Source organism: Xenopus laevis, chromosome 7L (assembly GCF_017654675.1).
Source record: "Xenopus laevis strain J_2021 chromosome 7L, Xenopus_laevis_v10.1, whole genome shotgun sequence".
In the NCBI taxonomy this organism is placed as follows: domain Eukaryota; kingdom Metazoa; phylum Chordata; class Amphibia; order Anura; family Pipidae; genus Xenopus; species Xenopus laevis.
Window position 1 is genome coordinate 30,187,874 of NC_054383.1, and position 26,907 is coordinate 30,214,780.

The window sequence follows — 26,907 nt, forward strand, 5'->3', positions numbered from 1 at the left end:
TTGTAGCCTATAACTCAATCAATTCGAGGTATTCGAATTCAATCAAGTCTTTTACATTCGGGGTTTTTCATAAATAAGCAAACATTCAAGTTGTGAGTTTATTCAAGGTAGAACTCACAAACCTCACAAATGTGACCTATGATAAACAACCCCTAAATATCATATATTAAGACAATTTCTGCTAGCAAAGGAGAAATAAGCCAATACTGGACTGGCCAAGTTTGATCAAGTGGGTCCTAGTCTCAGTGGGCCCCTATTGTTCTGTTTTAAATCAGCGGGGTACAGTCAAGAATTGAAAGGTCCCTTGTGCTAAAATTTCCCCACATTTGTCCATTACCCATGCAGTGTATACCCACCACAGTTCTGTCCCCAATGCCCTACACATGCTCCAGCATTTCCAACAAAACCTTCCGTGGCTCCCCCAAACTGTCATGGGTCACAGTTCTCCAACAGCTGCTTGGCGTCTAATTACCCAGCACCAGTCCACCCACTGACAGAATTTCACTAGTTCTGATAGCTGGATAAAGGAGATAGTTACCCCTAAAACACTGATAGTTCCCAGTAGAATTTCCCCATGGATCCCATCTCTTATTCTGTTTCCTCAACCCCAATGAACCCCCAATACATTCATGGTTTTGGGTTACCCGTACAGCTCACTGTGGCCCAGCATGCCCACAAAGTAAATAAACTGTGTGTGGTCTTCTCAGATGAGGGTCTTGAATATTGGCAATAGACATGGAAGTCCTAGGTATCAACTTGCCTGGTTGACCCCAGATGTCTTAAGCTGGCCATAGACATGTGGATTTTAGCCTTATATCTGACGAACGATCATACGTCGCAAGCTTCCAACCTGCAACTAACCATTCCAATTAAATAAAGTAGGTAAATAACAAATCAGATGATGTTCTGGACATGACAGCAATCATATGAAAGTTATGTCTGGCAAATAGAAGTGACAGTCACTTCTAACCTGTCTGATCAACTAAACGACCGATCGCCATGGCAAAAAAATCGTATGAAAACATTTTTTGCGCTACTTTACTTTTGCATCTATGGCCAGCTAGTCTGGTACTGAACCAATCAGTGAGATTGGAGGAAAAGTGCTTAAAATATGCATAAGGCATAGGTAGCTGGTTCTGCAGATGTGGCTCCACATAACTTGAGGACTTTCACCTGGTCAATACAGATGCCCAACTACATCACAGAACATCTTCATACCTTTTCACATTATTTTAGAAATGAAAGTTCACTGAAAAACAGAAGAAGCTTTTAACTGTCAGGAAAATGACTGATCTCACACAAGGCAATAGTGTTAAAGAGACTTTCGTAAACTGAATTGCTTTAAAAATTCTCAAAGGAGACAACTCACAGCAATTTAGCGGTGATTAATAGCAGAGACAAAGGGCTCATCTATTCACAATGATGTAAAAATCTCTGCAACAAAATGTTCTGTTTTCCTTTATGACACTATAACACATGGAGACTTCTCATTTATTAAAACTGTGATGCTGCCATTTAAGCACAACAGGGAGATTAAGTCAATTATGTATTGGCGCATTAGTAAAGATCAGCTCTACCTATTCTGTTCACTGTGGGACTGTGGTTGGTATTAACCCTTGACTGTATCACACGCCAAGAGCCATGAAAACCCTGGCATTTATGAACAGGAGAATGTCAAAGAGAAGTCACAACCAACCAAGTATTAAAGGCAAACTGCACAGTGAGTACAATGTAGGCAAAGTCGACATCTTGAGAATATGTTTTGCCACCCAAACCATGAGGATTTAATTTTAGGAAAGTAGGGGAGATAGATGGTTATTACATAATTTGCCCGCATCAATTTTGATGCTCGCATCAATTCTGACACTGGCGTTAAAGTCAACGGGTGTCTGAAAAGTGTTGACGCTCAGCGGTTTTGACGCAAGTAAATTTTCTGCGCGCCCAAAATTGTTTGATGCCAGCAAATTTTCATTAATTTATTCGCCGGCGGTAAATGTGGAAATTCATAGCGAATTCACACCTGGCGAATTTATTCACCCATCTACAAATGACACAATTTGTAAGTGTTTTTAAGGTCAATGACAGATGGGGAATTTTTCATCCATAAGAGCAGCATAACTAGACTGCACTGGAAAAAGTCTTCAGAGGGGCCTGGCAAGCACTTCAACCTCTATTACCCCACCCTACTGAGGTGTAAAACTATAGATGAGGCTGGTGGACAGCAAGTAAGAGAGCAATAACTACCTTGGCTGGAAAATAATAAGATTCATGGGATCAAATTTACTAAAGGGTGAAGTGACTAACGCTGACGAAAATTCGCTAGCGAAGGAGATAGACTGTAGCGTTACTTCTCACTTTAACGCCAGGTGAATTTTCACTGTCGAATGGACATAACTACGCAAATTACGGATTTTACTGAATGTTACTTCTTGCGCCAGACTTGCCTTCGCCACCTCAGACCAGGCAAAGTGCAATAGAGTAGATAGGAGTTCCTCAAAAAAATTTGACAACTTTTAAATTTTCCAGAGTGATAGGCTGCAAAAGAGTAAATTATTTTTATGGTATCCGGCTTCCCCCCTACATTCCCTAACATATGGCACATAAACTATACACTGGGCTCATGTGAAGGGCAATATAACAATTCTATTTTATTTTATTAAGGTTTCCAGGGCTTGTGTAGTGTAATGGTTTTGGTGCAACATATACGTCCATTGAAACTTCACTTCCCGCCGTATGCAAATTAGCCAACGCTAGCGCAACTTCGCTTCGCTTGCCAAATTAACGCTAGCGAAATTTCGCCATCGTTCGGCGCCCTGGACTGAACTTCAAATTTTTGTGAATTGGCGTTGTCCTGGCCAATTTTCGCCTGGCGAAGTGTGGCGATGTGAGCCGTCGCCGGCGAATTTCCGCAGGTTAGTGAATTTGCCGCATGGAGAGAAAGGCATCTAGGGAGGCATTAAAACAAAACAAAGAGAGGAAGGGATGAACTCAGGGACACTCGGAAAAAAACCTGCCTACCCAGACCTACAACCCACCCTGGGAACTGCACCTTAACCTCCACCCTGACCCCAGTTAATATAAGGTAGGGTGGTTGCAGCTGGGGACACAGAGATGGAGGGGGCTGCAGCTGGGGCAGGAGCCCCCCAGTCCAGCACTGAAGAGACTCCTGCAAGACAGTTAGAAATACAGTGCAGAACATGAGAGGTTGGTGGGTGTTTTGTAGAAGTTTCTTTAACCTCTTAATTTAAAGAAAAACAGACACAAGAAAAAAATGTTTTGGATTGGATTGACTGGCAGGGTGGCTACCATATAGGCAGCCTTATTTTATATGGTTTTCCTTTATTTATTCAGACTTCTTGCGGAAAAAAGGCAAGGCAATGAATGCCAGCGGGGGCAATACTAGATAGGTCATTTGGTTTATTTAACCCAGGTCTCATTTACTATCACCAGGCAAATTTGGCACAGTGCAGTAAACCAAAGCAACCAAGCAAATATTTACTGTCACAGTAGACTGATCAAATGTTGATCGCTGTTTGGTTGCACTGAGTTACTGCATATTTGTCCAGTAAATGAATGGAACTGTTAGTGTGTGAAAAAGTCATTCTATCAGATTTGGAAGTTTGTTTATAAAAATGTGATCCAGAATGAACACATATTTAAGTCACCAAAACATAAACTGCCAATTGATAAAGCTTGGTAAAGACTAGGGATGCACCAAATCCACTATTTTAGGTTTCAGCCGAATCTCAAATCCTTTGTAAAAGATTTGGCCGAATACTAAAGTGAATCTTAACCCTAAAATGCATATGTAAATCAGGGAAACGATGGGGGAAGAGAACCGCACGCACATACATTTTTTAACTTTCTTATTTGTGTGACGAAAAGTCAACAGATTGTTTGGCACATGTATTTGTTCGAATCATGGGTTTGGTGCATCTAAACATATATACAAATATTTACAGTAGGTTCATATAGACAAAATGTTAGCAGTAACACTGACCTTACTGTTTCCTTATTTATAAAAGATCTAATGCAGGAAAAATACAGAAAATATAACACAGGTATGGGACCGGTTATCCAGAATGATGGGGAACTGGGGTTGTCCGGATAATAAGTCTACTAGAAAATCATGTAAACATTAAATAAACTCAATAGGCTGGTTTTGCTTCCAATAAGGATTAATTATATCTCAGGTTGGATCAAGTACAAATGACTGTTTTACACTGTTGCAAAAAACAATGGATGTTATAAATGGAGTTTTCCTCCAAATCTCTAAATATGAAGTAAAGCGCAACAACCTGCAAGTAGCAAAATGGGTTCAATAAAATATTTTTTTGGCTACATCATTCTTTTAAGATTGGAGAAAAGCACGATTCAGCACATTTTAAAAAAAAAAGCTATAAACTGTATTTTTCTGTTGCTGCTTGGAAAAGAAGTCCAGAAAGAAGACATAACATGAAATGAAGGGACAATTATTTGTAAGATGAATCAATAGAAACTGTCTACAACAACAGTGTCGGACTGGCCTACTGGGATACCTGGAAAAGTCCCGGTGGGCCCAGGTGTCAGTGGCCCATCATGCTGCTAAACATTTGGACTATTTCATGGCCATTCTCTATTTCTATGAGAACAAAGAGGCTAAATAGATGGGGTAATAGAGTATAGTATGTAAAGAATAGAGACTAGCAGAATAGAGGTTGAGTGAGGAGAGGAAGAATAATAGTACTGAGAGTGGGCCCCTGGTCTAAGATTAATTGGTGGGCCCCTGGTCAAAGGTTTGTGGGTGGGCCCCTGGTGTCCCAATCCGACACTGTACAACAATGAAAACAATTTAAAAAGAAAGAAACAATTTGAGTAAGTTTAATACTGTATATACTCCCACAATACAAATTGTGAAAAGGATCCATGGTACAGTATAGATCCCTCTTTGTGCACTTGGGTCCAAGAGCTCTGATTTCACTGTAGTTCCTTCTCCTTTCAACTTGTATTTATTTCCCTATTTTAAACTAAACTTTGTTGTTATTAACATGGCTAGCTAGCACATTATTATACTAAGAAAACATTTATTTGGAATCCATTTTTAAGAAGCCAAGCTCCATCTCATGGCCTGTACTACATTGACAAAGCAGTTGAAAAAGAAACTATCAATAAACCCTTTTTCAGTAACGCACTACAGAGATGTGTCGTTTGCAGGGTCGGACTGGGCCAGCGGGACACCGGAAAGAACCCGGTGGGCACGGCTCCCACAGGTCCCTCCGGCCCAGACCCGCTTCCTGACACCGCTGCCCTGAACCTCCTCCACTTGGCCTGCTTGCGAAAGAAAAAATGGCGGGGGGTTGTAGGGGGGCCCCTGAGACAGTAGTCCCGGTGGGCCCCCGGCCCCTAGTCCAACTTTGGTTGTTTGTATGTTGAGGTTTGAGGCAGAATGTATGGAAGTTATTCAGGTGCAATAGAGTCATCCAGGCTGGGAACTGTAAACCGCAGAATAGAATAGAAGGAAAGTGCAGAAGGAGAGGGGGGTTAGAAAAAGGAGAAAAGGTGCAAGAAGGATGGAAGAAAAAAAGGAGGTGGGCAAACAGGCCAGGATTCTAGATTCTACTACAGGCACTGTATAAAAAAAGGAAACTGCCCAGAACAGTCACATTTTCTTTATGTAGACTGCAAAACCACTTAAAAATAAGTACAATTTGTAATATTCTTTTATGCGTTAAATTATAGCTGTAGAAATAGGAAGAATTTAAACTAAGCCACAATCCTGTTAAGACTCCAAATTACTGGAAGGTCATCTACCATGGACTCCATGTTGTCTAGATGATTTCCATTTTTTCTCTAATAATAACGAAACCTTGATCCAAACTAAAATATTATTAATCCTTATTGTTGAAGCAAAAACCAGCCTATTGGATATATTTAATGTTTACATGATTTTGTAGTTTGAAGCATACCTCCCAACTGTCCCTTTTTTGGAGGGACAGTCCCTCTTTTGACAGCTCAACCCGCAGTCCCTCATTTGTACTGAAAAGTCCCTATTTTCTCTGCACTGAACAGCCAGAAAAAGAAACAAACGGGGAAATGTAATAAAAATCGCTAACGGAAAAACTATTCGCAATGCGAAAAGTTATGCCTTTGCGCAAACAAATTTAGCTTTGTGCGAATTTAATATAGCTTTTGCGAGCCCGGAAACTGTTTAGCAACCACTTCCGACAGTGAAAGACCGTTTGCGAATTTTATAGTTTGCGCCAATGCGCAGTCAATGTATTAAAACTTCTTACTGAAAAAGTCGTTATGTTTGCTCCAAAAGATTACGACACCTTCAAGCACTTCTTATGAGTGCGCAATTAAAATTCGCAATGCAATAACAGTTTAAGGAACAATATTACATTGCGAGATGTGGATTTTTAGTCTTATTGGTGCGAATTGTTTTGCTCTTTGCGACTTTTATTACATTCCCCTGAAAGTTTCTAACTTAATTAGCAGAGAACACAGAACAGCCACCAGGTGCAAATAGGATACTTTGTAACAATTTTGAGACACAAAAAAACAGTTTAGATAAGAATTAGTATAAAAACTTTCATAACCTGCCAAATTTTGTAAAATGAACATGGTAATTAGGGGGTGTGGCCACAGAAAGGGGCACAGTCTAAACTTTTCGCTGCGGAACATGCTACTTCCAAAATATTGGGAGGTATGGTTTGAAGATCTAAATGATAGAATTATCCCTTATATGAAAACCCCAGGTCTTGAGAATTCTGGATTATACATACAGTATATATATATATATATATATATATATATATATATATATATATAATATACAAAAGCCATGAATATCTTGTAAATTATATCCTTATAAGTTAACTTATATGAGTTCTGATGTCATCAGTCATTTCAGTCACATGACTTACTGAAACTTGTGTATTATAATAAATAAAGTACCCCCAGTTGTAAAATATGAGGATATTAGAAGTTACCTCGGAGTTCCATGACCTGTATAAAAACACTCGGCCTTCGGCCTCGTGTTTTTATATGGTCATGAAACTCCTTGGTAACTTATAATATCCTTATATTTTACAAGAGGTGGTACTTTATTCACTATATATATATATATATATATATATATATATATATATATATATATATATATATATATATATATATATATATATATATATTGCATTCTTCAGACTTTAAATGTTATGTTTTTGACTGCAAAAGAATAGAGGGGGCAATTTATAAGTTTTCAAATTTAAGATTTATTCCAAAATTTGTGTATACAACTGCTGGGGTGTTTGCAATCCACTACAATGATCATCTTTCTCAAAATTCTCAAACGGGAAAAACTCAATCATATTAAGTCAACCAATCACTACAAAAATCACACTGCTCCATTTTCCATCAGTCTGTAAATATTTGACTGTTTAAACAACTCAAAAAATAAAAAAGCCTGAATGTTGACAATACCCATTGGCCTCTATAAGTTCATCAAGTTTTAGTTGCAGTATTTTTTATTCAACTTTTTTTTGTCAAGAGGGTCAGTAAACTCAGGAATTTCAAAACACTGCAATAATGTAATAAAAAAAACAGTCAATGCTTTTCAGTAGGGAATAACCGAGACAAAACTCAGCACTGCAAAGAAATATCACTGTTACAAAGCAAGCCCTTGACCATATAATTTTAAGAGAAGATCCATAAACAAAAAAGTAAAAATCAATATTTGCCTATAAATACACTTTCCAGGTCAGTTGCACATTTTTGAACAAAATAAATTGACAATTTATATAACTGTCCTATATATATATATATATATATATATATATATATATATATATATATATATATATATATATATATATATATATATATATATATATATATATATATATATATATATATATATATATATATAAAGAAGCTAAATAATGGTGCAAATAATGAATATAAAATCCTATCCAAAGTCCCTAGGACGTGCCAAGCAAAATAAGAGCTCCAGCTTGCAATCATGCGCATGATAAAGAAAAGCGTATTTATTATAAAGTATAGAAAAGAGCTTCAATATCTCTGAGCATATGTGTTTAATAAATATGGAGGCTGGAACGCCACTGAAGGTAATAAAGACTTTTTTTTTGTAAACGCCTTTACAATAACAAGCATGTTTCACAATGTGCGGAGTGACGGCTCGGATAAAGTCTTTAATCCTGCCACATATCAAAATTCCTTTTCAGTTCACAGCAAAGTAGAAATGAGCCCATTCTTAGAAATGAAATTATACCGTTCATTTTAAAAGAGACTGCTGATTTGTGGCAGCGGCAGTTTAGGTGCTGACTGTTATTTAGTGAGCTCACTGAAATATGGAAAACTAAAATCAGCAGGAATTTATTACCACCTTGTGCAAAAATATATTTTTTTTTTTGGATAATCTCGGTTTAATGACTGATACACCAATATTCTCCTACATATGTAACCTTGATATGAGCTAAGGGAGAAAGATTTAACCAATACAAAACAACAAATAGGAGCGCAGTAATCAGAGTCTGAAGCGCTCACCACATACATCAGGAGCACTGGCCACAGACTCTCAGCTCGGGAGCGGATAAACCAATAGCAGAAAATAGGGGCATCCAGGCACTCAAAAAACTCCACAAGGGCCGATATATTTTTTTGTTGTACTGTATATTAATTTAAAAGGTCAACATCTACATTGGTTCATAGAAAAAATATTTTGTAAGATGTTAGTCTATACAGGGCCTGTCCAAAAGGGCCCCTGATTTCTAGGATAAAGCCCCCAGCTCCAAAGGCTATAGACATCAAAAACAAGAAAAGTTATTCCAAAATGCAGTATTATATTAAAAATATACTCTTTATTCAATAATCATTTTAAAAAATAGGCATATCTAGACCACATCATATTCCGCTTGATAAATGAATGCCTATGAATAAGTACCAGGGGGTATGAAACGCATAAGGCGGAATACCATGTGGTCTATATGCCTATTTTTTAACATGATTTTTGAATAAAGAGTATATTTCTGAAATATAACTAACTTTTGGGATAACTTTTCTTGGTTTTAACATCTACATTGGCCCTATGTGTTTCGTGCCTCGATTATGTATTTAGGAGATGTGTGGTTTTAGGAGATATAACCAATGAAAAGCAAAATGCAAAACATATTTCAATTTCAAAATTGTAGGGGAACAACTCTTAAAAGGACAAGGTCGAGGATATACAGGATGTGATGTTTTTATTTCGTTATAAGTGTACAGTATGTATCTAGATCTCTCTGAGAGACCTTGTCCCTTTAAGAGTTGTTTCCCCTCCCTTTTGGAATTTAAAGAAGTTTTGCATTTTGCTTTTCATTGGTAATGTCTTCTATAAATAATTATGAATATGAAGTGAGTCCATGATTAAGTGCTCTGGGAGTCACAAGCCAATGGAGATGTACACCTTTTAAATTAATCTACAATAAAAAAAAATGTTTATAATATTTTTTGGCAGCCTAGCAGCAGTGCCTGGATGCCCTCTATTATCTGATATGGGTTAAGATAAACCCTGACCACTAATTGGCCTTCCAACCAAGGGGACTTCAACTGAAAGTGGCCAATTTTTATCTATCTTAAATGTAATTATCATCATTGCTCTTCTGCAATTTTTTTTACAAAAATGTATTTTGCAGATAAATTGCCTTTAGTCCCTTCATTTTGCATTACCCATATCCCTTAAAAAGTAGCGGATTAGTATGGCAGGTGCATTGCCCTTACCTTTCTATCTATGCAAGCCACTGAACGTCCAGAAAACCGATTGGCTACTCCTCTCCTGAGGTTTACCTCATCACTGAAAAGGTCCTCCCAGCGCCCATTTCGAAATGTAAATAGCTTGTCGTTGTATGTTGCTATACCTGCAAATACATGGAAATTATTAAGTGTCCATCCATCCAAGAAATAAAGAAAGAAAGAAAAATAAATAATAAAATATACATACATATACTGTACATCAGGGAAAATAAGTATTGAACACGTCAACGTTTTTCCTCTGTAATTATATTTCTAATGGGGCTATTGACATGAAATTTACACCAGGGGTCTGAATTTCAAAGTGCTAAAACTTCGAAATTCGACCATCGAATTGAAAAATTCAATAGTCAAAGTTTTTTTTTGTGTTGAAATTCAGCTGCTTTCAATCGAATTAAAATCATTCGATCGATCGTAGAAATCGCTTCTAAAAACGAGAAGTTTTTTAAAGACACAGTACTTTGATTTTCGAATGGTCGAATATTCAAAGTATTTTCAATTCAATTCAAAGTCAAGGTGGAATTTGGCCTATTCGATGGTCGAAGTACCCAAAAATTACGTCGAAATTCGAAGTTTTTAAATTCGAAAATTCACTTTGAATTCACTTCGATCCTTAGTAAATGTGCCCCCAGATGTTTGCAACAACCCAAGTAATCCGCACATGCAAAGAAATCTAAACAAATAAATCCATAAATTACGTTTTGTGTAATACGTGTGGAATGTGAAATGACACCGGGAATAAGTATTGAACCCATGACGAAAAGGAGGTGCAAAAAGACATAGAAAGCCAAGAAACCTGCTGAAATCTGTCAGGATTTAGAAAGCAATCCTGTCCTCTATCAGTACAAATTAATATAAGCTTCTTTAATTGATGGCATATAAAAAGGTTTCTCATTAACAAGGTATCACACAAGAAGCATCTCGTGATGGGTAAAAGCAAAGAGCTCTCTCAAGACCTTTGCAACCTTGTTGTAGCAAAACATGCTGATGGTATTGTTTACAGACATATTTGAAAGCTTTTGAATGTTCCAGTGAGCACCGTTGGGGACGTAATCCGGAAGTGGAAAGAACATCATTTCCCCCTGAACCGGCCATGACCACGTGCTGCTCCCAAGATTTCTGACAGAGGATCAAAAGAATAATCAGAAGAGTCGTCCAACCTTGAATTAGCAGGTACAGTTGTTTTAAAGAAAACGATAAGTAATGCACTCAGCAGACATGGACTCTGGAGAATGTTGAAGTACATTTACAATTTTCACAACAACATTTGGACAAGTCAATGAAATTCTGGAAGAATATAGTCTGGTTAGATCAAAATGAAAACTCTTTGGATGTCATTGCACACATGTTTGGAGGAGAAATGGTACTGCACATCACCCTAAAACACCATACCAGCAGTGACGTTTGGAGGTGGGAACATCATAGCGTGGGCTGTTTCTCATCATATGGTACTGACAGACTTCATATAATTGAAGGAAGGCTGAATGAGAAATCTATTGGGACATTCTTGATAAGAATCTGATGCCATTTACCAGGATGCCGAAGATGAAACAAGGGTGGACATTTCAATAAAGGCAATTATTCCAAACACACAGCCAAGAAAACTCTCCATTGGTTTCAGAGAAAATAAAGCTGCTAGAATTGCCCTATCAATCACACGACTTGAATCCAAATGAAAATCTATGAAAAAACTTAAGATCAAAGTTCATAGAAGAGGCCCCGGAACCTTCAAAATTTGAAGACAAAAAGTAGCAGGGCTGAACTCTGGCAAGTTGTATGATGTGTTGGTGGTACTCCTGCAGGGTATCCTGTGGTGATACCCTAATAGATCAATGTGATAGAAAGGAGGTAATTGCAGGAAGTCCACGGCAGCAAGCTGAGTCTGCAAGTGTATCTTTATTGGGGTAGTGAACAGCACACTACATGTTTCGGGCAAGGCCCTTTATCAAGTGTGCATGAACAGTGCAAAAGGGAACATTTAAACAAACAATGACCTTTCACCTTAAGGGTTGCATTGTGGGTGCAGACCCTATTAATCAATTAAGTATTCACATAAGCAACAGGTGAAACAATATAGTTAGAGTTCATCGTGTCCAGGTGTGGTAGTGAAGTCCAAATTGAACCACTGGTGTAGGAACATCCTTGTGCTGAAGAAAAAAAAAAGGTCAATAAATCCATCTAAGTCCAAAAAATCTTTGAATGTCACTTCGGACAGACCATTACTGCATTAGTCTGGCCTGTGCCTGATAGGAAACTGCCAAAAAAAGGCCTATCCGGGCTTTAGCTTCAGAAACAGAGTAGCATAGGTAATACAAAGATTAACCTATTCACATTAGTAACCATGTTACTGCGACATGGTTATATACTATAGAAAGTAACATATTAGAGCCCTTAATCTTTTACAATCAAACGTTACGTTAATGCAACAGTAGTAATGTATCCACAGCATTGTAATTGTATATTAATAATGATACAATAAGCCAGCTTTTAACATTAGTCTCCTGTAATGGTAACTCACCACAATGCTTATACGGCAGGAGATCCGTTAAACCGGCCACTAACTGGCTGTCAGAATAATCTGTGAAGAAAGTAAATTGTGAATTAGCACTAAGGTAAACAATAATAAACAAGTTATAAGAAACAAGTTATAAGAAACAAGCCAAGTTGAGCTGTTCATTCATTCCTTTGGGGTACGTGCTATCTAATCGATTAATCCAACGGGACTCTCTTTGGAGTAGCAGATTATTTCTATCGCCCCCTTTGGACATTTTAGGAACAACTTCCAATACTTTCCACTTTAGTTGGCAGACGTTGTGCCTTGCCTCAGAAAAATGTCTGGATACAGAAGTGTCTGTATATGTGTTTGCTTTAAAATTGCGAATTGCATTTTTATGCTCTTTGATTCTGGTATTAACTGATCTTATAGTCTTACCTACGTATAACTTCCCACATGGACATTTTAACACGTAAACAACATAGTTTGTTGAACAAGTGGCATATGTGGACAGTTTAATTTCTTTGCCTGTTGCGGGATGATTAATGTGTGCACCTTTTATAATAGAATTACAGCAAATACAGCTCAAGCAAGGAAAGGTACCTATCTTTGGTGTACCTTTAAACACTTTATCCTCGTTTTTCGGGGCGGTATTCTGGCAGAGTATATCGCGTATAGTTTTTCCCCTTTTATATGCAAAACGAGGTGGTATAGAGAAAATTGGACCATATTTGGGATCATGCTGTAGTATTGGCCAGTACCTTTTAATCACATTTTCAATGGATCTACTACGTTTGTCATATTTACTAACAAAGGTCAATCTGTCTGTGTCTCTTGTTTTTTGTTGTTTAGGACTGAGTAGGTCCTGACGTGTCAGTTTCTGGACCTCTTGCTGTACTTTAGAGAGGTGACCTGCAGGGTATCCTCTATTTACAAATCGTTTAGTCAGCTCCTTGGCAAAAACAAGGGACCTCAATGGGTTCAGCGGTCGCCCCTTCGTTCGCCAATTTGTTTGTATATAAATTAGAAAAAGCATTTTTTCTTAGAGAACCTTACTTAGTTTATATCAAACACTATTATAGGTATGTGGACGATATACTTATCTTATGGGAAGGTCCAGCTAACCTATTTGAAGAAATGGTGAACGAGGCAAATAGATCACATTCTACTCTCAAATTTACAATGGAATCTTCACAGCATGAGATTAATTTCCTGGACATTAATATTAAAATTGACGAAAACAAAATTTATACTAACCTGTACCGTAAAACAATGGATAGGAACAACCTCCTACATAGGAAAAGTTTCCACAACCCAAAAACCCTTAATGCTATCCCCAAAGGGCAGTACATACGAGCCAGGAAAATCGCATCTACTGAAACTGCATTCAATCAAGCCTCCAAGGAGCTGACTAAACGATTTGTAAATAGAGGATACCCTGCAGGTCACCTCTCTAAAGTACAGCAAGAGGTCCAGAAACTGACACGTCAGGACCTACTCAGTCCTAAACAACAAAAAACAAGAGACACAGACAGATTGACCTTTGTTAGTAAATATGACAAACGTAGTAGATCCATTGAAAATGTGATTAAAAGGTACTGGCCAATACTACAGCATGATCCCAAATATGGTCCAATTTTCTCTATACCACCTCGTTTTGCATATAAAAGGGGAAAAACTATACGCGATATACTCTGCCAGAATACCGCCCCGAAAAACGAGGATAAAGTGTTTAAAGGTACACCAAAGATAGGTACCTTTCCTTGCTTGAGCTGTATTTGCTGTAATTCTATTATAAAAGGTGCACACATTAATCATCCCGCAACAGGCAAAGAAATTAAACTGTCCACATATGCCACTTGTTCAACAAACTATGTTGTTTACGTGTTAAAATGTCCATGTGGGAAGTTATACGTAGGTAAGACTATAAGATCAGTTAATACCAGAATCAAAGAGCATAAAAATGCAATTCGCAATTTTAAAGCAAACACATATACAGACACTTCTGTATCCAGACATTTTTCTGAGGCAAGGCACAACGTCTGCCAACTAAAGTGGAAAGTATTGGAAGTTGTTCCTAAAATGTCCAAAGGGGGCGATAGAAATAATCTGCTACTCCAAAGAGAGTCCCGTTGGATTAATCGATTAGATAGCACGTACCCCAAAGGAATGAATGAACAGCTCAACTTGGCTTGTTTCTTATAACTTGTTTCTTATAACTTGTTTATTATTGTTTACCTTAGTGCTAATTCACAATTTACTTTCTTCACAGATTATTCTGACAGCCAGTTAGTGGCCGGTTTAACGGATCTCCTGCCGTATAAGCATTGTGGTGAGTTACCATTACAGGAGACTAATGTTAAAAGCTGGCTTATTGTATCATTATTAATATACAATTACAATGCTGTGGATACATTACTACTGTTGCATTAACGTAACGTTTGATTGTAAAAGATTAAGGGCTCTAATATGTTACTTTCTATAGTATATAACCATGTCGCAGTAACATGGTTACTAATGTGAATAGGTTAATCTTTGTATTACCTATGCTACTCTGTTTCTGAAGCTAAAGCCCGGATAGGCCTTTTTTTGGCAGTTTCCTATCAGGCACAGGCCAGACTAATGCAGTAATGGTCTGTCCGAAGTGACATTCAAAGATTTTTTGGACTTAGATGGATTTATTGACCTTTTTTTTTTTCTTCAGCACAAGGATGTTCCTACACCAGTGGTTCAATTTGGACTTCACTACCACACCTGGACACGATGAACTCTAACTATATTGTTTCACCTGTTGCTTATGTGAATACTTAATTGATTAATAGGGTCTGCACCCACAATGCAACCCTTAAGGTGAAAGGTCATTGTTTGTTTAAATGTTCCCTTTTGCACTGTTCATGCACACTTGATAAAGGGCCTTGCCCGAAACATGTAGTGTGCTGTTCACTACCCCAATAAAGATACACTTGCAGACTCAGCTTGCTGCCGTGGACTTCCTGCAATTACCTCCTTTCTATCACAAAATTTGAAGACAGTTTGTGTGGAAGAATGAGCCAAAAAAACACCTGAGCAATGCATGCGACTAGTATCTCCATACAGAAGGCGTCTTCTACCAAGCATTAAATCAATTTCAGCAAGCATGTTCAATACTTATTCCCTGTGTCATTCCACTTTATGACAGATAACTTAATTTATGGGCTTCTTTGTTTTGATTTCTTTATATGTGTGGATTACTTGGGTTATTACAGACATCTGGTGTAAATGTCATGTCGATTTCTCCATTAGAAATATATTTAGCAAACTGTTGACGTGTTCAACACTTATTTATCAAGCTCCGAATAGCCAAACCTCAAAACTTTTGGAGCAAAAAAAAAACTACGAATTGTCCAATATTTATTAAAGTCCGATGGTCTAAAAACTCTAAATCTGAAACCCCGGCATCTAAAAGCTCTCGAGGTCCTGTATAGGTCCCAGTGTCTGCGCTGATGTCTGTACCGATATCTGATGATTTGGGGGTTTCAGCGTAAAAAACTCCGAAAATTCTGAAAAAAAAATCATTGTATTTGACGAAAACTCCAATAATTTTTTCGGACTTTTTTTCTTCATAAATAAGGCCCATTCGGGAATTCGGAGTTGCTCGGAGTTGGATATTAGAAATACTGAGATAAATTCGGACCTTTATAAATAACCCCCTTTTTTCTGTAATAATAAAACAGTACACTGTGCTTGATCCAAACTAAGATATAGTATAATTAATCCTTATTGGAAGCAAAACAAGCCTATTGGGTTTTTTAATGTTTACATGATTTTCCAGTAAACTAAAGGTATGAAGATCCAAATTACAGAACACACACACTTTATATCAGGTGTCCACACTCTAGATGGTCTTACTTATTTGTGGATGCATATACAAAGGATCCTCACGCCATGTACTGACTGTGAATCAAACTATTGTCTTGATCATACATGCGTATCACACATGCATGATGCTGGTTACTTGCTGGTAATTTCAGCTAACAGTAAACAGAAAGTTATGTTTCTGAGAAAAGGAATGTCTTGTAACTTAGCAATAGGCGTCACTTTTCTGCTCAGTAAACTCAATTTCTGTGCAGCTATTGGAGGAGAGGTTTATGTTTAACTAAGAAGCACTAAATTTGTGGATTGTCAAAAACCACATTGAAAGAATTATTGGCAGCAATTTCTCAATCCTGAATCTTTCATAAAAGGGGTGGTTCACCTTTACGTTAACTTTTAGTATGTTATAGAAAGCAACTATTCAATTGTTTTTGGTTTTTTTTATAGTTTTTGAATACATTTGCCTTCTTCTTCTGATTCTTTCCAGCTTTCAAGTGGGGTAACTGACCCCAATCTCAAAACAAATGCTCTGTAAGATTATAAAGTTGATTATTGTTACTTTTTTATTACTCATTCAGGTCCTCTCCTATTCATATCCCAATCTCGTTTTCAAATCAATGCGTGGTTGCTAGGGTAATTTGGAGCAGATTTCTGAAATTGCAAACTGGAGAGCTGCTGAATAAAACTCTAAATAACTCAAAATCCACAAATAATAAAAAATGGAAAAATGAAGCGATTTTTCGTGGGTTTCGGGTTGGCCTGCACATCACTCATTCGGATTCAGTTTGGCCAGGTACTTGTATTTGTCTGTATCCGTAACCTGCTGAAAAAAAAACTTGGATTTGGATGAATCCCGAAACCAAATCTGGGATTTAGTGCATCCCTATGAATGAGAACAATCAGACCATAGATGCTAGACATATGTACTACAGGTATGGTCCTACACATAAAAGTACAAAAGGTGTCAACAAACTCCATGATTGCACAAAGGAAATGATTTACAGTCTATTGGAATTTGCACAGTTTGCTGCTTTCCGAAAAATAACGCATGCAATAAATTAACAGCATCCTGAACAGGTTTTTCTTCTGCCCATTTCTTAGCTCTTATTAAAATCAGCAAACCTGCCCTTACAGAGCCCACCTGGCTGATGCAGAGAACAGAACATAATAACATTGTATCAGAATGTAATAAAGGTACTGCCAGGAATCTTCCTATCTGATAACTTTATCAGCATTTCTAAGGTCTAGGCAAAAGGAATAAAATTGGAATTGAAAGTCACTGCATAAAAGGAATGATTCTATATATTTTTTTCATTTGCCATATCTTCAAACCTATATCCTGTTGAAGGGAAGACAGATATCCTCACTCAGATTATGAAGCAAAATTAAAGCTTCAAATCAAATGTATGAGAGATGATAGGGGGGAGGGATAGGGGTATAAAGCACAGAATCAAGTGACAGCGAGGATCTCTCACAGGAAGAGCAGATTTCTCGAATGCAACGAAAAACACAAGTGGAGGGAGGCCACACCATCGTCATTTATGTATCATTTTTTTAAATGCAAAATGATTAAATTAAATGATCATACTGTATGTAACATAGGTATTATTGACCTATGTCAACATAAAAAACCTGCTTAACTGCTAGCTGAAAAAAATCCCAATTTGCTGCTCCTCCAATTTCCGTAACCTGAATTTTTTTTTATTTTTTCAAAATTTCTATTCTCGAAACTAGCTACTGTATCTGCCAGTACAACAGCATCGGGGAGAAAATTCCACACCTTCAGTCCTTTTCACATCTTAAAGGGGTGGTTCACCTTTATGTTAACTATTAGCAGGTTATAACATATGCTATTCCTTGCAACTTTGCGGTTGGTCTTCAGTATTATAATTTTTTTTTAAATATAGTTTTCTAATGCTTTGCCTTCCTCTTCTGCATATTTACAGCTTTCACATGGGGGGTCACTGATCCCCACTGCCAAAAAAAAAAAACTATTACTGTGTGAGGTTACAGTTTTATTGATACTGTTACTTTTTATTCTGTATTTCTGTTTGGTCGTTCCCCTATTCATATTCCAGTCTCTAAGACAAACCACTGCCTGGTTGCTAAAGTAATCAAAACCCAATGATGCCCTTGAGTCCACTGGAAGGACCTACTGGTGAATAAAGCATTCGAGATTTTATTCTGGTCTTTTAAGGGGTGGTTTACTTTTAAGTTAACTTTTAGTATGTTATAGTATGCTATGGCTAATTGTAAGTAGTGATGGGTGAATCTATTCGCCAGGCGCGAAAATTCGCCAATGTAAAAAAAAATTTCGACACCAGTGATAACTCTGACACCGGCGACAATTAAAGTCGCCCATTGACTTTAATGCGCATCAAACCATCGCCGGAATTGATGCCGGAGTCATAATTCGCAAATTTTCGCCACTTCGCGAATTTCATGGGAAAACCAGGAGAAATTCGCCCATCACTAATTCTAAGCAATTTTTTAATTCGTCTTCGGTTTCTGATTTAGTTTCCACCTTCATCTAATTCTTTTAAGCTTTTTAAATGGGGGTCACTGGCCCAAGCTCCCAATGCCCAAATGCTCAGTAAGACTACAAATTTATTGTTGTTGCTACTTTTTTATTCCATTCCATTCATATTCCATTCTCTTATTAAAATCAATGCACAGTTGCTAGGGTAATTTGGACCCTAGCAAACAGATTTCTAAAATTGCAAACTCGAGAGCTACTGAATAAAAAGCTAAATAACTCAAAAACCACAAATATTAAAACCAATTGCAAATTATGGCAGAATATCACTTTCTACATCATATTAAAAGTTAACGCAAAAGTGAACAACCCCTTAAAAGAGAAAGAAACTCAAAGTTTGGTCCACAATACCGGCCCCCAGCCGAAACAATTACTTGCTTCACCAGAAACTACAGCCCTAGTATTATGAAAGCACAAGGCCAGTGTCAGAGATTAACTGCAAAGTGAATTCAAACAAAACTTTTGAATATAACATCGCTATCATTCCAAACAAAACGCCTACCTCTAAAGTTTAAGTCTGCACATTCATATTTGATGTTCCCAATGTATTAAAGACATACAAAGCACCAGCAATAGGGTTATATCAAGGTCCACTTGTTTTGTCTAGTTTGTGAAGCGCTGATTTTTATTCACTGCTTTTTCTATGATTATATTCTATGCTGAGTTTGTAATGTCAATGTAATTCAGCCATCAACAGTTTTGATTTCTACACCTACAGGCGTTTTAAGGCAGAATTATGTATAATGTATTTCAGATCTCAGACTGACTTTAACCCTACAATGACTATTACTAATGCTATGCCTACAACTTCACTAAAACTAAAATCTAAAGAACATGGCCAGTGTTTTGAAGGATAAATATCTCAGTATAGGTACAGGATCAGTTATCCGGAAACTTATTCAGAAAAGTCCAGAAGGTCACCTCCCATAGACTGCATTATATCAAAATATGTCCTGGTTCCCTTTAATAATAAAACAGTACATGCAAACGAAGATATAATTAATCCTTATTGGAAGCAAAACCAGCCTATAGGGTTTATTTAATGTTTACATGAATTTCTAGTAGATTTAAGGTATGAAGATTTAAATTACAGAAAACTCCCTTATCCGGAAAACCCCAGGTCCCAAGCATTCTGGATAATAGGTCCCATACCTGTGCTGTTTTATTCCAATTAGACAGTGCCATATGATATATCCTTCCTGGTTTACAGCATTGTGATTGACAATTCTTCTTCTCGTTTTATGGACAGCCACACCTACAGTATGAAGTCATTGCTTTAGGCATTCACGCCCTTTGGCACACATTAGATTTAAATGCAGTTCTTTTAGGAGGAGTTTAGCTCATGAATGTATTGTTGAGGGAACACTCTATGGGCCATGTTTTAAAGCTATGTAAAATATTTCTAATCCATTAAAAACTGTGTTAGGCAATAGAACAGTCAGTCAACAGAAAGGTATTTTCAGGTGTTTTGTTGCCTATGTGAGAGGCGATTTCGTCCAGATAACAAACAGTAGCCTGTGTCCTTACCCTAAATACTAGAAGGGCATTTAAACTTCTTTTTTGTGGGCTTTCACCCTACAACCTTTATTGGTGGCAGAAAGTAGTCGCCTGCAACCAAAAAGAAGTCTGTGTGGCATTCTCTATTTTGATATCCATTATCCGGAAACCCATTATCCAGAAATGTCTAAATTATGGGAAGGCCGCTCTATTTAATCAAATAATTCACATTTTAAAAATGATTTTCTTTTTGATAATAAAACAGTACCTTGTACTTGATCCCAACTAATCAATCCTTATTGGAGGCAATACAATCCTACAGGATTTAATTAATATTTAAAATATGTTTTAGCATTTTTTAAATTGTGGGTAGGCCGCTCTACTAAATTAAACAATTCACATTTTAAAAATTATTTTCTTTTTGATACTAAAACAGTACCTTGTACTTGATCCCAACTAATCAATCCTTATTGGAGGCAATACAATCCTACTGGGTTTAATTAATATTTAAATTATATTTTAGCATACTTAAGGTATGGAGATCCAAATTACAGAAAGAAATCATTTGCAAATTAGGGGAGGGAAGGGTGAAACATTTTTTTCTTCCTTGTTTTGTGACAAAAAGTCACGCGGCTTCTCTCCCACCCCTAATTTGCATATGCAAATTAGGATTCGGTTCGGACAGGTAGAAGGATTCGGCCTGTTGAATCCTGCTGAAAAAGGCCGAATCCTGGCCGAATCCCGAACCGAATCCTGGATTCGGTGCATCCCTAATATACATATATGTTATGCTATATGGTTTATATATATATATATATATATATATATATATATATATATATATATATATATATATATATATATATATATATATATATATATATATAATGAACAGGCCTGAGAACAGTTTTCCAATAATAATGTCAAATAAGACATCACATTCGATTTTTGAAGCCTACGACTGCTTTCCATTACACAAGCATTCAACATGTGAGTGATCCCGAGATACAGTACCATGAATATATATATATTAGGGATGCACCAAATCCACTATTTTTATACTTCCTTGTTTTGTGACAAAAAGTCCCCTGATTTAAAGGATTCAGATTCGGTTCAGCCAGGCCCAAGGATTAGGCCAAATCCGAATTCTGCTGAAAATGGACAAATACCAAATCTCCCTTCACACCATTTGATAAGGGCTTTTCTTTATGGAGAAACAACAGAGCAAAGTTCCAGAGATATATGTCTTTCTCTGAATGTGGGAAACCTTCAAACCACGTTTAAGCCCAATCTGCATTTTCCACGTGTTAATTTATCTGGAATTCAGAAGTGTGTGGCAAACAAAGCGCCCATGATACAACTGTGGAATAGAGCCATTTATTAAACAGCTTTTCATAACCAACACAAAGAAAGTTCAACAAGAAAGGTGCTTTGGATCTATAAAGCGAGCCGTGGGCAAGGTGTCTGCAGAGCAAGGACAAGTGGGCCATAAGATATACTAACTGGTTAAAATATTCCATCTTACATTTTCTTGTTATTGAAAAAAAGAAAGTGAATTTACTCTCGGTAAAGCTAAATAAAATGTAATTATAGAATTTACCCAGAAATGAAAAGAGTTTTCTCTACACAAAGATATGGCAGACAGGACAATACTATTATACTGTATACAGATCCTGAGTATAATTTGTACCAAAGCAACAAAATCTTCAGTTTTTACTTAATTTGGGCCTGTCTTGGGCATAGTCAGCACCACAGGGAACAATTATTAGAACAACAGTACAGAGCTTTGTGTAATACAGGTATGGGATCTGTTATCTAGAAAGCTCAAAATTAATGGAAAGGCTGTCTCCCACAGATTCCATTTTATCCTGTAATAATAAAACAGTAGCTTGTACTTGATCCAAACTAAGATATAATTAATCCTTATTGGAAGCAAAACCAGCCAATTGGGGTTGTTTAATGTACATGATTTTCCAGGAGACTTAAGGTATGAAGATCCCAATTACGGAAAGATTCATTATGTGAAAAATCCCAGGTCCCAAGCATTCAGGATAACAGGTCCCATACCAAATCCTAGGCAGATAACAGATAACAGACAATGAAGGCAGCACAGAAAAATAAAATAAGGGGCTCTTTAATAAAGCACTAGTATAGTGTTTGAGTATCTTCCTTTTTATCCCTCTTTAAGCTCATCAGCATGCTACGGTATTTGGGGGTTTTTTAACATAATTTTTAATGATTTGCCTTTTTCTTCTGACTCTTTCCAGCTTTTAAAATGTCGTCACTGACCCCATCTAAAAACAAATGCTCTGTAAGGGTCAGGGCACACAGGCAGATTGGGGGAGATTAGTCGCCTGGCAGGAATGCAGGGGCAGGGCCGGCCTTAGGCCAATTGGACCAATTGGGCCCAATTGGGCCCCGCACCTCTGGGGGGCCCCGCACCACAGGGCAGCACAGATAATATTTCCCTCAGCACATGATGCTGCCTGGCCTGCCCCCAACTTTGAGAGTCCAGCCCATCCCCAAATCCATAGGTCTAGCCTGCCCCCAACTCTCATAGGCCCAGCTTTCCTCCAACCTTGATAGGCCCTGCCTGCCCCCAATCCAACCAAGCCTGCTCCCAAGCTGAATCGGCCCAGCCCCAAACTAATTGGCCCAGTCCACTCTCCTATTTCCTCCCTCTCTCTCTTACCCTGTGTGCCCCTATTATGTTACCTTGTCTGCCCCTTTCCTTTCTATTTTGTGCCTGTATGCCCTTATTTTCCTAAATACTTGGTGTGTCAGTAGCCAGCAACACTTTGTCTAGGGGCCCCGCCAACATGGTCCCAATTGGGCCCCACATTTGATAGGACCAGCCCTGTGCAGGGGAGGCAGTTCGGAGAGATTAGTCCCCCGAAGAAGAGGAGATTTGTCCCCGGGTGACCAAGCCCCCCCCGAATCTGCCTGTGTGCCCTGACCCTAAGGCTTTTAACACATTTAGGGGCACATTTACTATTGGTCGATTAACCCTCGATATTTGACCCTCGAAGTTAAATCCTTCGACTTCGAATATCGAAGGATTTAGTGCAATTCCTTCGATCATCGTTCGATCGAACGATTTGAAGGATTTTAATCCATCGATCGAACAATTTTCCTTCGATCCCAAATTGCCTAGAAAGCCTATGGGGACCTTCCCCATAGGCTAACATTGGTGCTCGGTTGGTTTTAGGTGGCGAAGTAGGTGGTCAAAGTTTTTTTTAAAGAGACAGTACTTCAACTATCGAAAGGTCGAATAGTCGAACGATTTTTAGCTTGAATCGTTCGATTCGAAGTCGAAGTCGTAGTCGAAGGTCGAAGTAGCCAATTCGATGGTCGAAGTAGACAAAAAAATAATTCGAAATTCCAAGTATTTTTCATTCTAATCCTTCACTCAAGCTAAGTAAATGTGCCCCTTATTGTTAATACAACTTTTTATTAGCTGTATTCATCTTTCTATTTAGGCCCTCTCCTATTCATATTCCAGTCTCTTATTCAAATCAATGCATGGTTGTTGGGGTAATTTGGACCCTAGCAACCAGATTGCTGAAACTGGAGAGCTCCTATATAAAAAGCTAAATAAACCACAAATAATAAAAAAAAGAAAACCAAATTCAAATTGTCTCAGAATATCACTCTCTACATCATACTAAAAGATAACTCAAACGTGCACAACCCCTATATGTTTTCATGGAACACATGAGAGGACAGTGGAATAATGCTACTGCATGACCCCAAATCCGATGGAACTTGGACTTAGCACATATGTTGAAATATATATTTATATATAGTTGTGTTTTCAGCCGCATGCACAGCATAATAAGAGGAGAGGATGAGGTGAAGTGCAGTAATAGAAGAGATCTCTGCAGGATGGAACAGCGTGAGGCTCATGAAGGAGTGAGTACGCCACGAGAATTGTCATATGAGCTGACCGTGATCAATGACAGCTATCCATGAGTCCAGAGAACATATGGGTTTGGACAAAGCATTTTCTGCTGTAATGGACATTTTTTCTATTTCTTTGTAAGACGTTCAACTTTGTTATTAGGTTTTTTCGCCAGCTGGGAACACACTTTTTTTTTTTTTGTCTTTTCCTTACAGCTCTTTTCAGTCTTCAGCCCTTTGATTTATTTGACTATTATTTCTGGGAGCGCTTAGAAAAGTAAAATAAAAAGCCTGAGAATGAGCTAAATCTAAATGCATTTGCTTCCATAATTAGTTAGTAACCAAGCCCACAGTGCTATGTGAACAAACATCAGCACAAGGCTGAATAGATGTATAGCGGCAATGCAAGTCCCAGAAAATAAGGGCAGAATATTTTGCTGGAGATATAATCAGATGTGCTGTATTTATGGTACTTTTGTACTGCACAAAGCCGGCATTTTCAGAAAATAATCCAGCACCTAGCTTAGATCTTGCAGCCTTGAAGGGATCAATCGCTTTCACTGCTTCACTGTAACAATGTACAATGAGAAGAAAAAGAAAATGTCTCTGGAGAATGATGCCGTCATCAAGCTCGCACACAATGATGGTGCTGGAGAAGGGCTAGACATTCACAGGTTAGGATTCAAGGACGAAGGTATCAGGACAGTGCAGTACTAACAGGACAAATGTAATTGGTAGGACAAAAATCAACTGGCTTTTCATAATGGTACTGTGATAATATAACAAAGAACATGACACTTTTTAAATGAAAGTAAAGGTGGAGTCATACTGACTACATTCTGCTTTATTTCTTCCATGCCATTCCTATCCTGGTCACCCTTGTGGCCTTCAAAGTTTTCCAATTTCATAAAAAAAGAAAAGAAGTGAGATCATAACTCAGTGTACTATTCATATAAAAGGGTTTTTTTCACTTTCCAACTGTTTTTTCAGTTCACATGGTTTCACGTCACCAGAAATTACTTTTTATTTGTCACCGTTTTTTTTTTAATATCGAAGTGTAAAGTGTCATTTTTCACCTTCTAAAGCAGCTCGGGGGGGGGGGTCGGTGACCCTGTAACTGTTCTAAATTGATACATTTAGGGGCCCATTCATTAAGTTCGAGTGAAGGAATAGAAGAAAAAAAACTTAGAATTTCGAAGTGTTTTTTTGGCTACTTCGACCATCGAATGGGCTACTTCGACTACGACTTTGACTTCGAATCGAACGATTCGAACTAAAAATCGTTCGACTATTCGACCATTCGATAGTCGAAGTACTGTCTCTTTAAGAAAAAACTTCGACCCCCTAGTTCGCCACCTAAAAGCTACCGAACTCAATGTTAGCCTATGGGGAAGGTCCCCATAAGCTTGGCTAACTTTTTTTGGTCGAAGGATAATCCTTCGATCGTTGGATTAAAATCTTTCGAATCGTTCGATTCGAAGAATTTAATAGTTCGATAGATTGATTATTCCTTCGATCATTCGATCGAAGTAATTGGTCATAATCGAAGTCGAAGGATTTTCATTCCCCAGTCGAATATGGAGGGTTAATTAACCCTCGATATTCGACCCTTGATGCATTTACCCCTTAGTTGATACATTTCTCATCTTTATCCCTGCTGAGCAGAATCACTGAGTTTCATTACAGGCAGCTGTAAGAATTAATACAATAGTTGCTAATATTCCAGAGATGCTGCTGAGAAATCAACTAAGGGCAAGGCCAGACGTGGTGTTTTTGCAGCGTTTTTACGTTGTGTTTTTAAAAAAGAACAGCCAGGCGTACATACGCTACTGAAACCACATGTGACCGTCAACATGCGTTTTTCATGCGTTTTTCAGCACATAGGATTCTTTTCCCAACATGCACTTCTCATTGTTCTCATTGAATTTGGACGCCATGTTTAAAATATGCTGCGTATTGTGGTTTCAAACATGCAGATCCCATAGAGTCTATTGATTTGGTAGTTTCTTGACGTATTGGCGTTTCTGCTAAAAAACGCCAATACTGGCGTCCTGTGGCGGATTTCAGCTTGCAAGCGCCCTGTGTGAATTGCCATAGTGTGTTTTCCATCAGTTTCAGTGGTAGTGCAGTTTATGCGTATTTACGCCTGGCTGTTCTTTTTTAAAAACGCAATGTAAAAATGCTGCAAAAACGCCACGTCTGGCCTTGCCCTAAATGTTGCAAAATTATAACAGAATCTGCACCTAAATAACTGAGCTGCCAGACTGAAACACCAGAGACAGGAACATTAAACTTGTATAAAAAAAAAAAAAAAAAATGTAAAGTCATTGAAAAAAGTCTTTATTTCTGGGGAGGTCCAAACAGCCCCCCACCAGCCCAATAGTGAATTTCTATTGCATCTTACAGCAGCCCCTCTGATATTATCCAGAATCCACAGATTGCCATTCCATGCTAGCTGCCAACCTCTAGCTCTGGTCCTGTGAATGTTATAGACTACTTTCCATATTTGTTTGTGTTTCTATTCTTTTTTTTTTGGAGCTTATTTACTCATACTGAGCAAATTTGCCCGGGGTAGTGACCCACAGCAAACAATCAGTGATTATCTTTGTTCAGCCAGCTGCATGTAAAGCAATGAAAGCTATTTATTAATATTAGAATTGTATCTGGGTTACTTAAAGATTGCCATAGGGAAAGACCACAGGACAGACTTTTTGAAAAGGGCATCCAATCTTAAAGGATCCAATCAATTTCTAGTGCTAATCTCGGTGGATAGAGGACAATGAGAACATTATTAACACCCTAAGATCAAGAGTGGAATGGTTCACTAAATATCTTACACATT

The 26,907-nt window shown here is 37.8% G+C and overlaps 2 protein-coding genes across 5 annotated transcripts in view; one reads left to right on the plus strand and one right to left on the minus strand.

Annotated features, from left to right (window-relative positions):
- Window positions 1-26,907, minus strand: part of LOC108696168 (cartilage acidic protein 1) — a 363,333-nt gene that overhangs the window by 174,289 nt on the left and 162,137 nt on the right. For all 4 annotated transcript variants that reach the window (XM_041568725.1, XM_041568726.1, XM_041568727.1 and 1 more), the window contains exon 4: window positions 9,757-9,893. In XM_041568725.1, coding sequence (XP_041424659.1) covers window positions 9,757-9,893 — 137 coding nt within the window. The remainder of the gene's footprint in view (window positions 1-9,756; window positions 9,894-26,907) is intronic.
- On the plus strand, window positions 13,241-15,254 carry LOC121395364. The gene is made up of 2 exons (XM_041568728.1): window positions 13,241-14,612; window positions 14,991-15,254. Exon 1 carries the CDS (start codon window positions 13,256-13,258, stop codon window positions 14,483-14,485), a length of 1,230 nt encoding a protein of 409 aa, XP_041424662.1. The 5' UTR covers window positions 13,241-13,255; the 3' UTR covers window positions 14,486-14,612; window positions 14,991-15,254.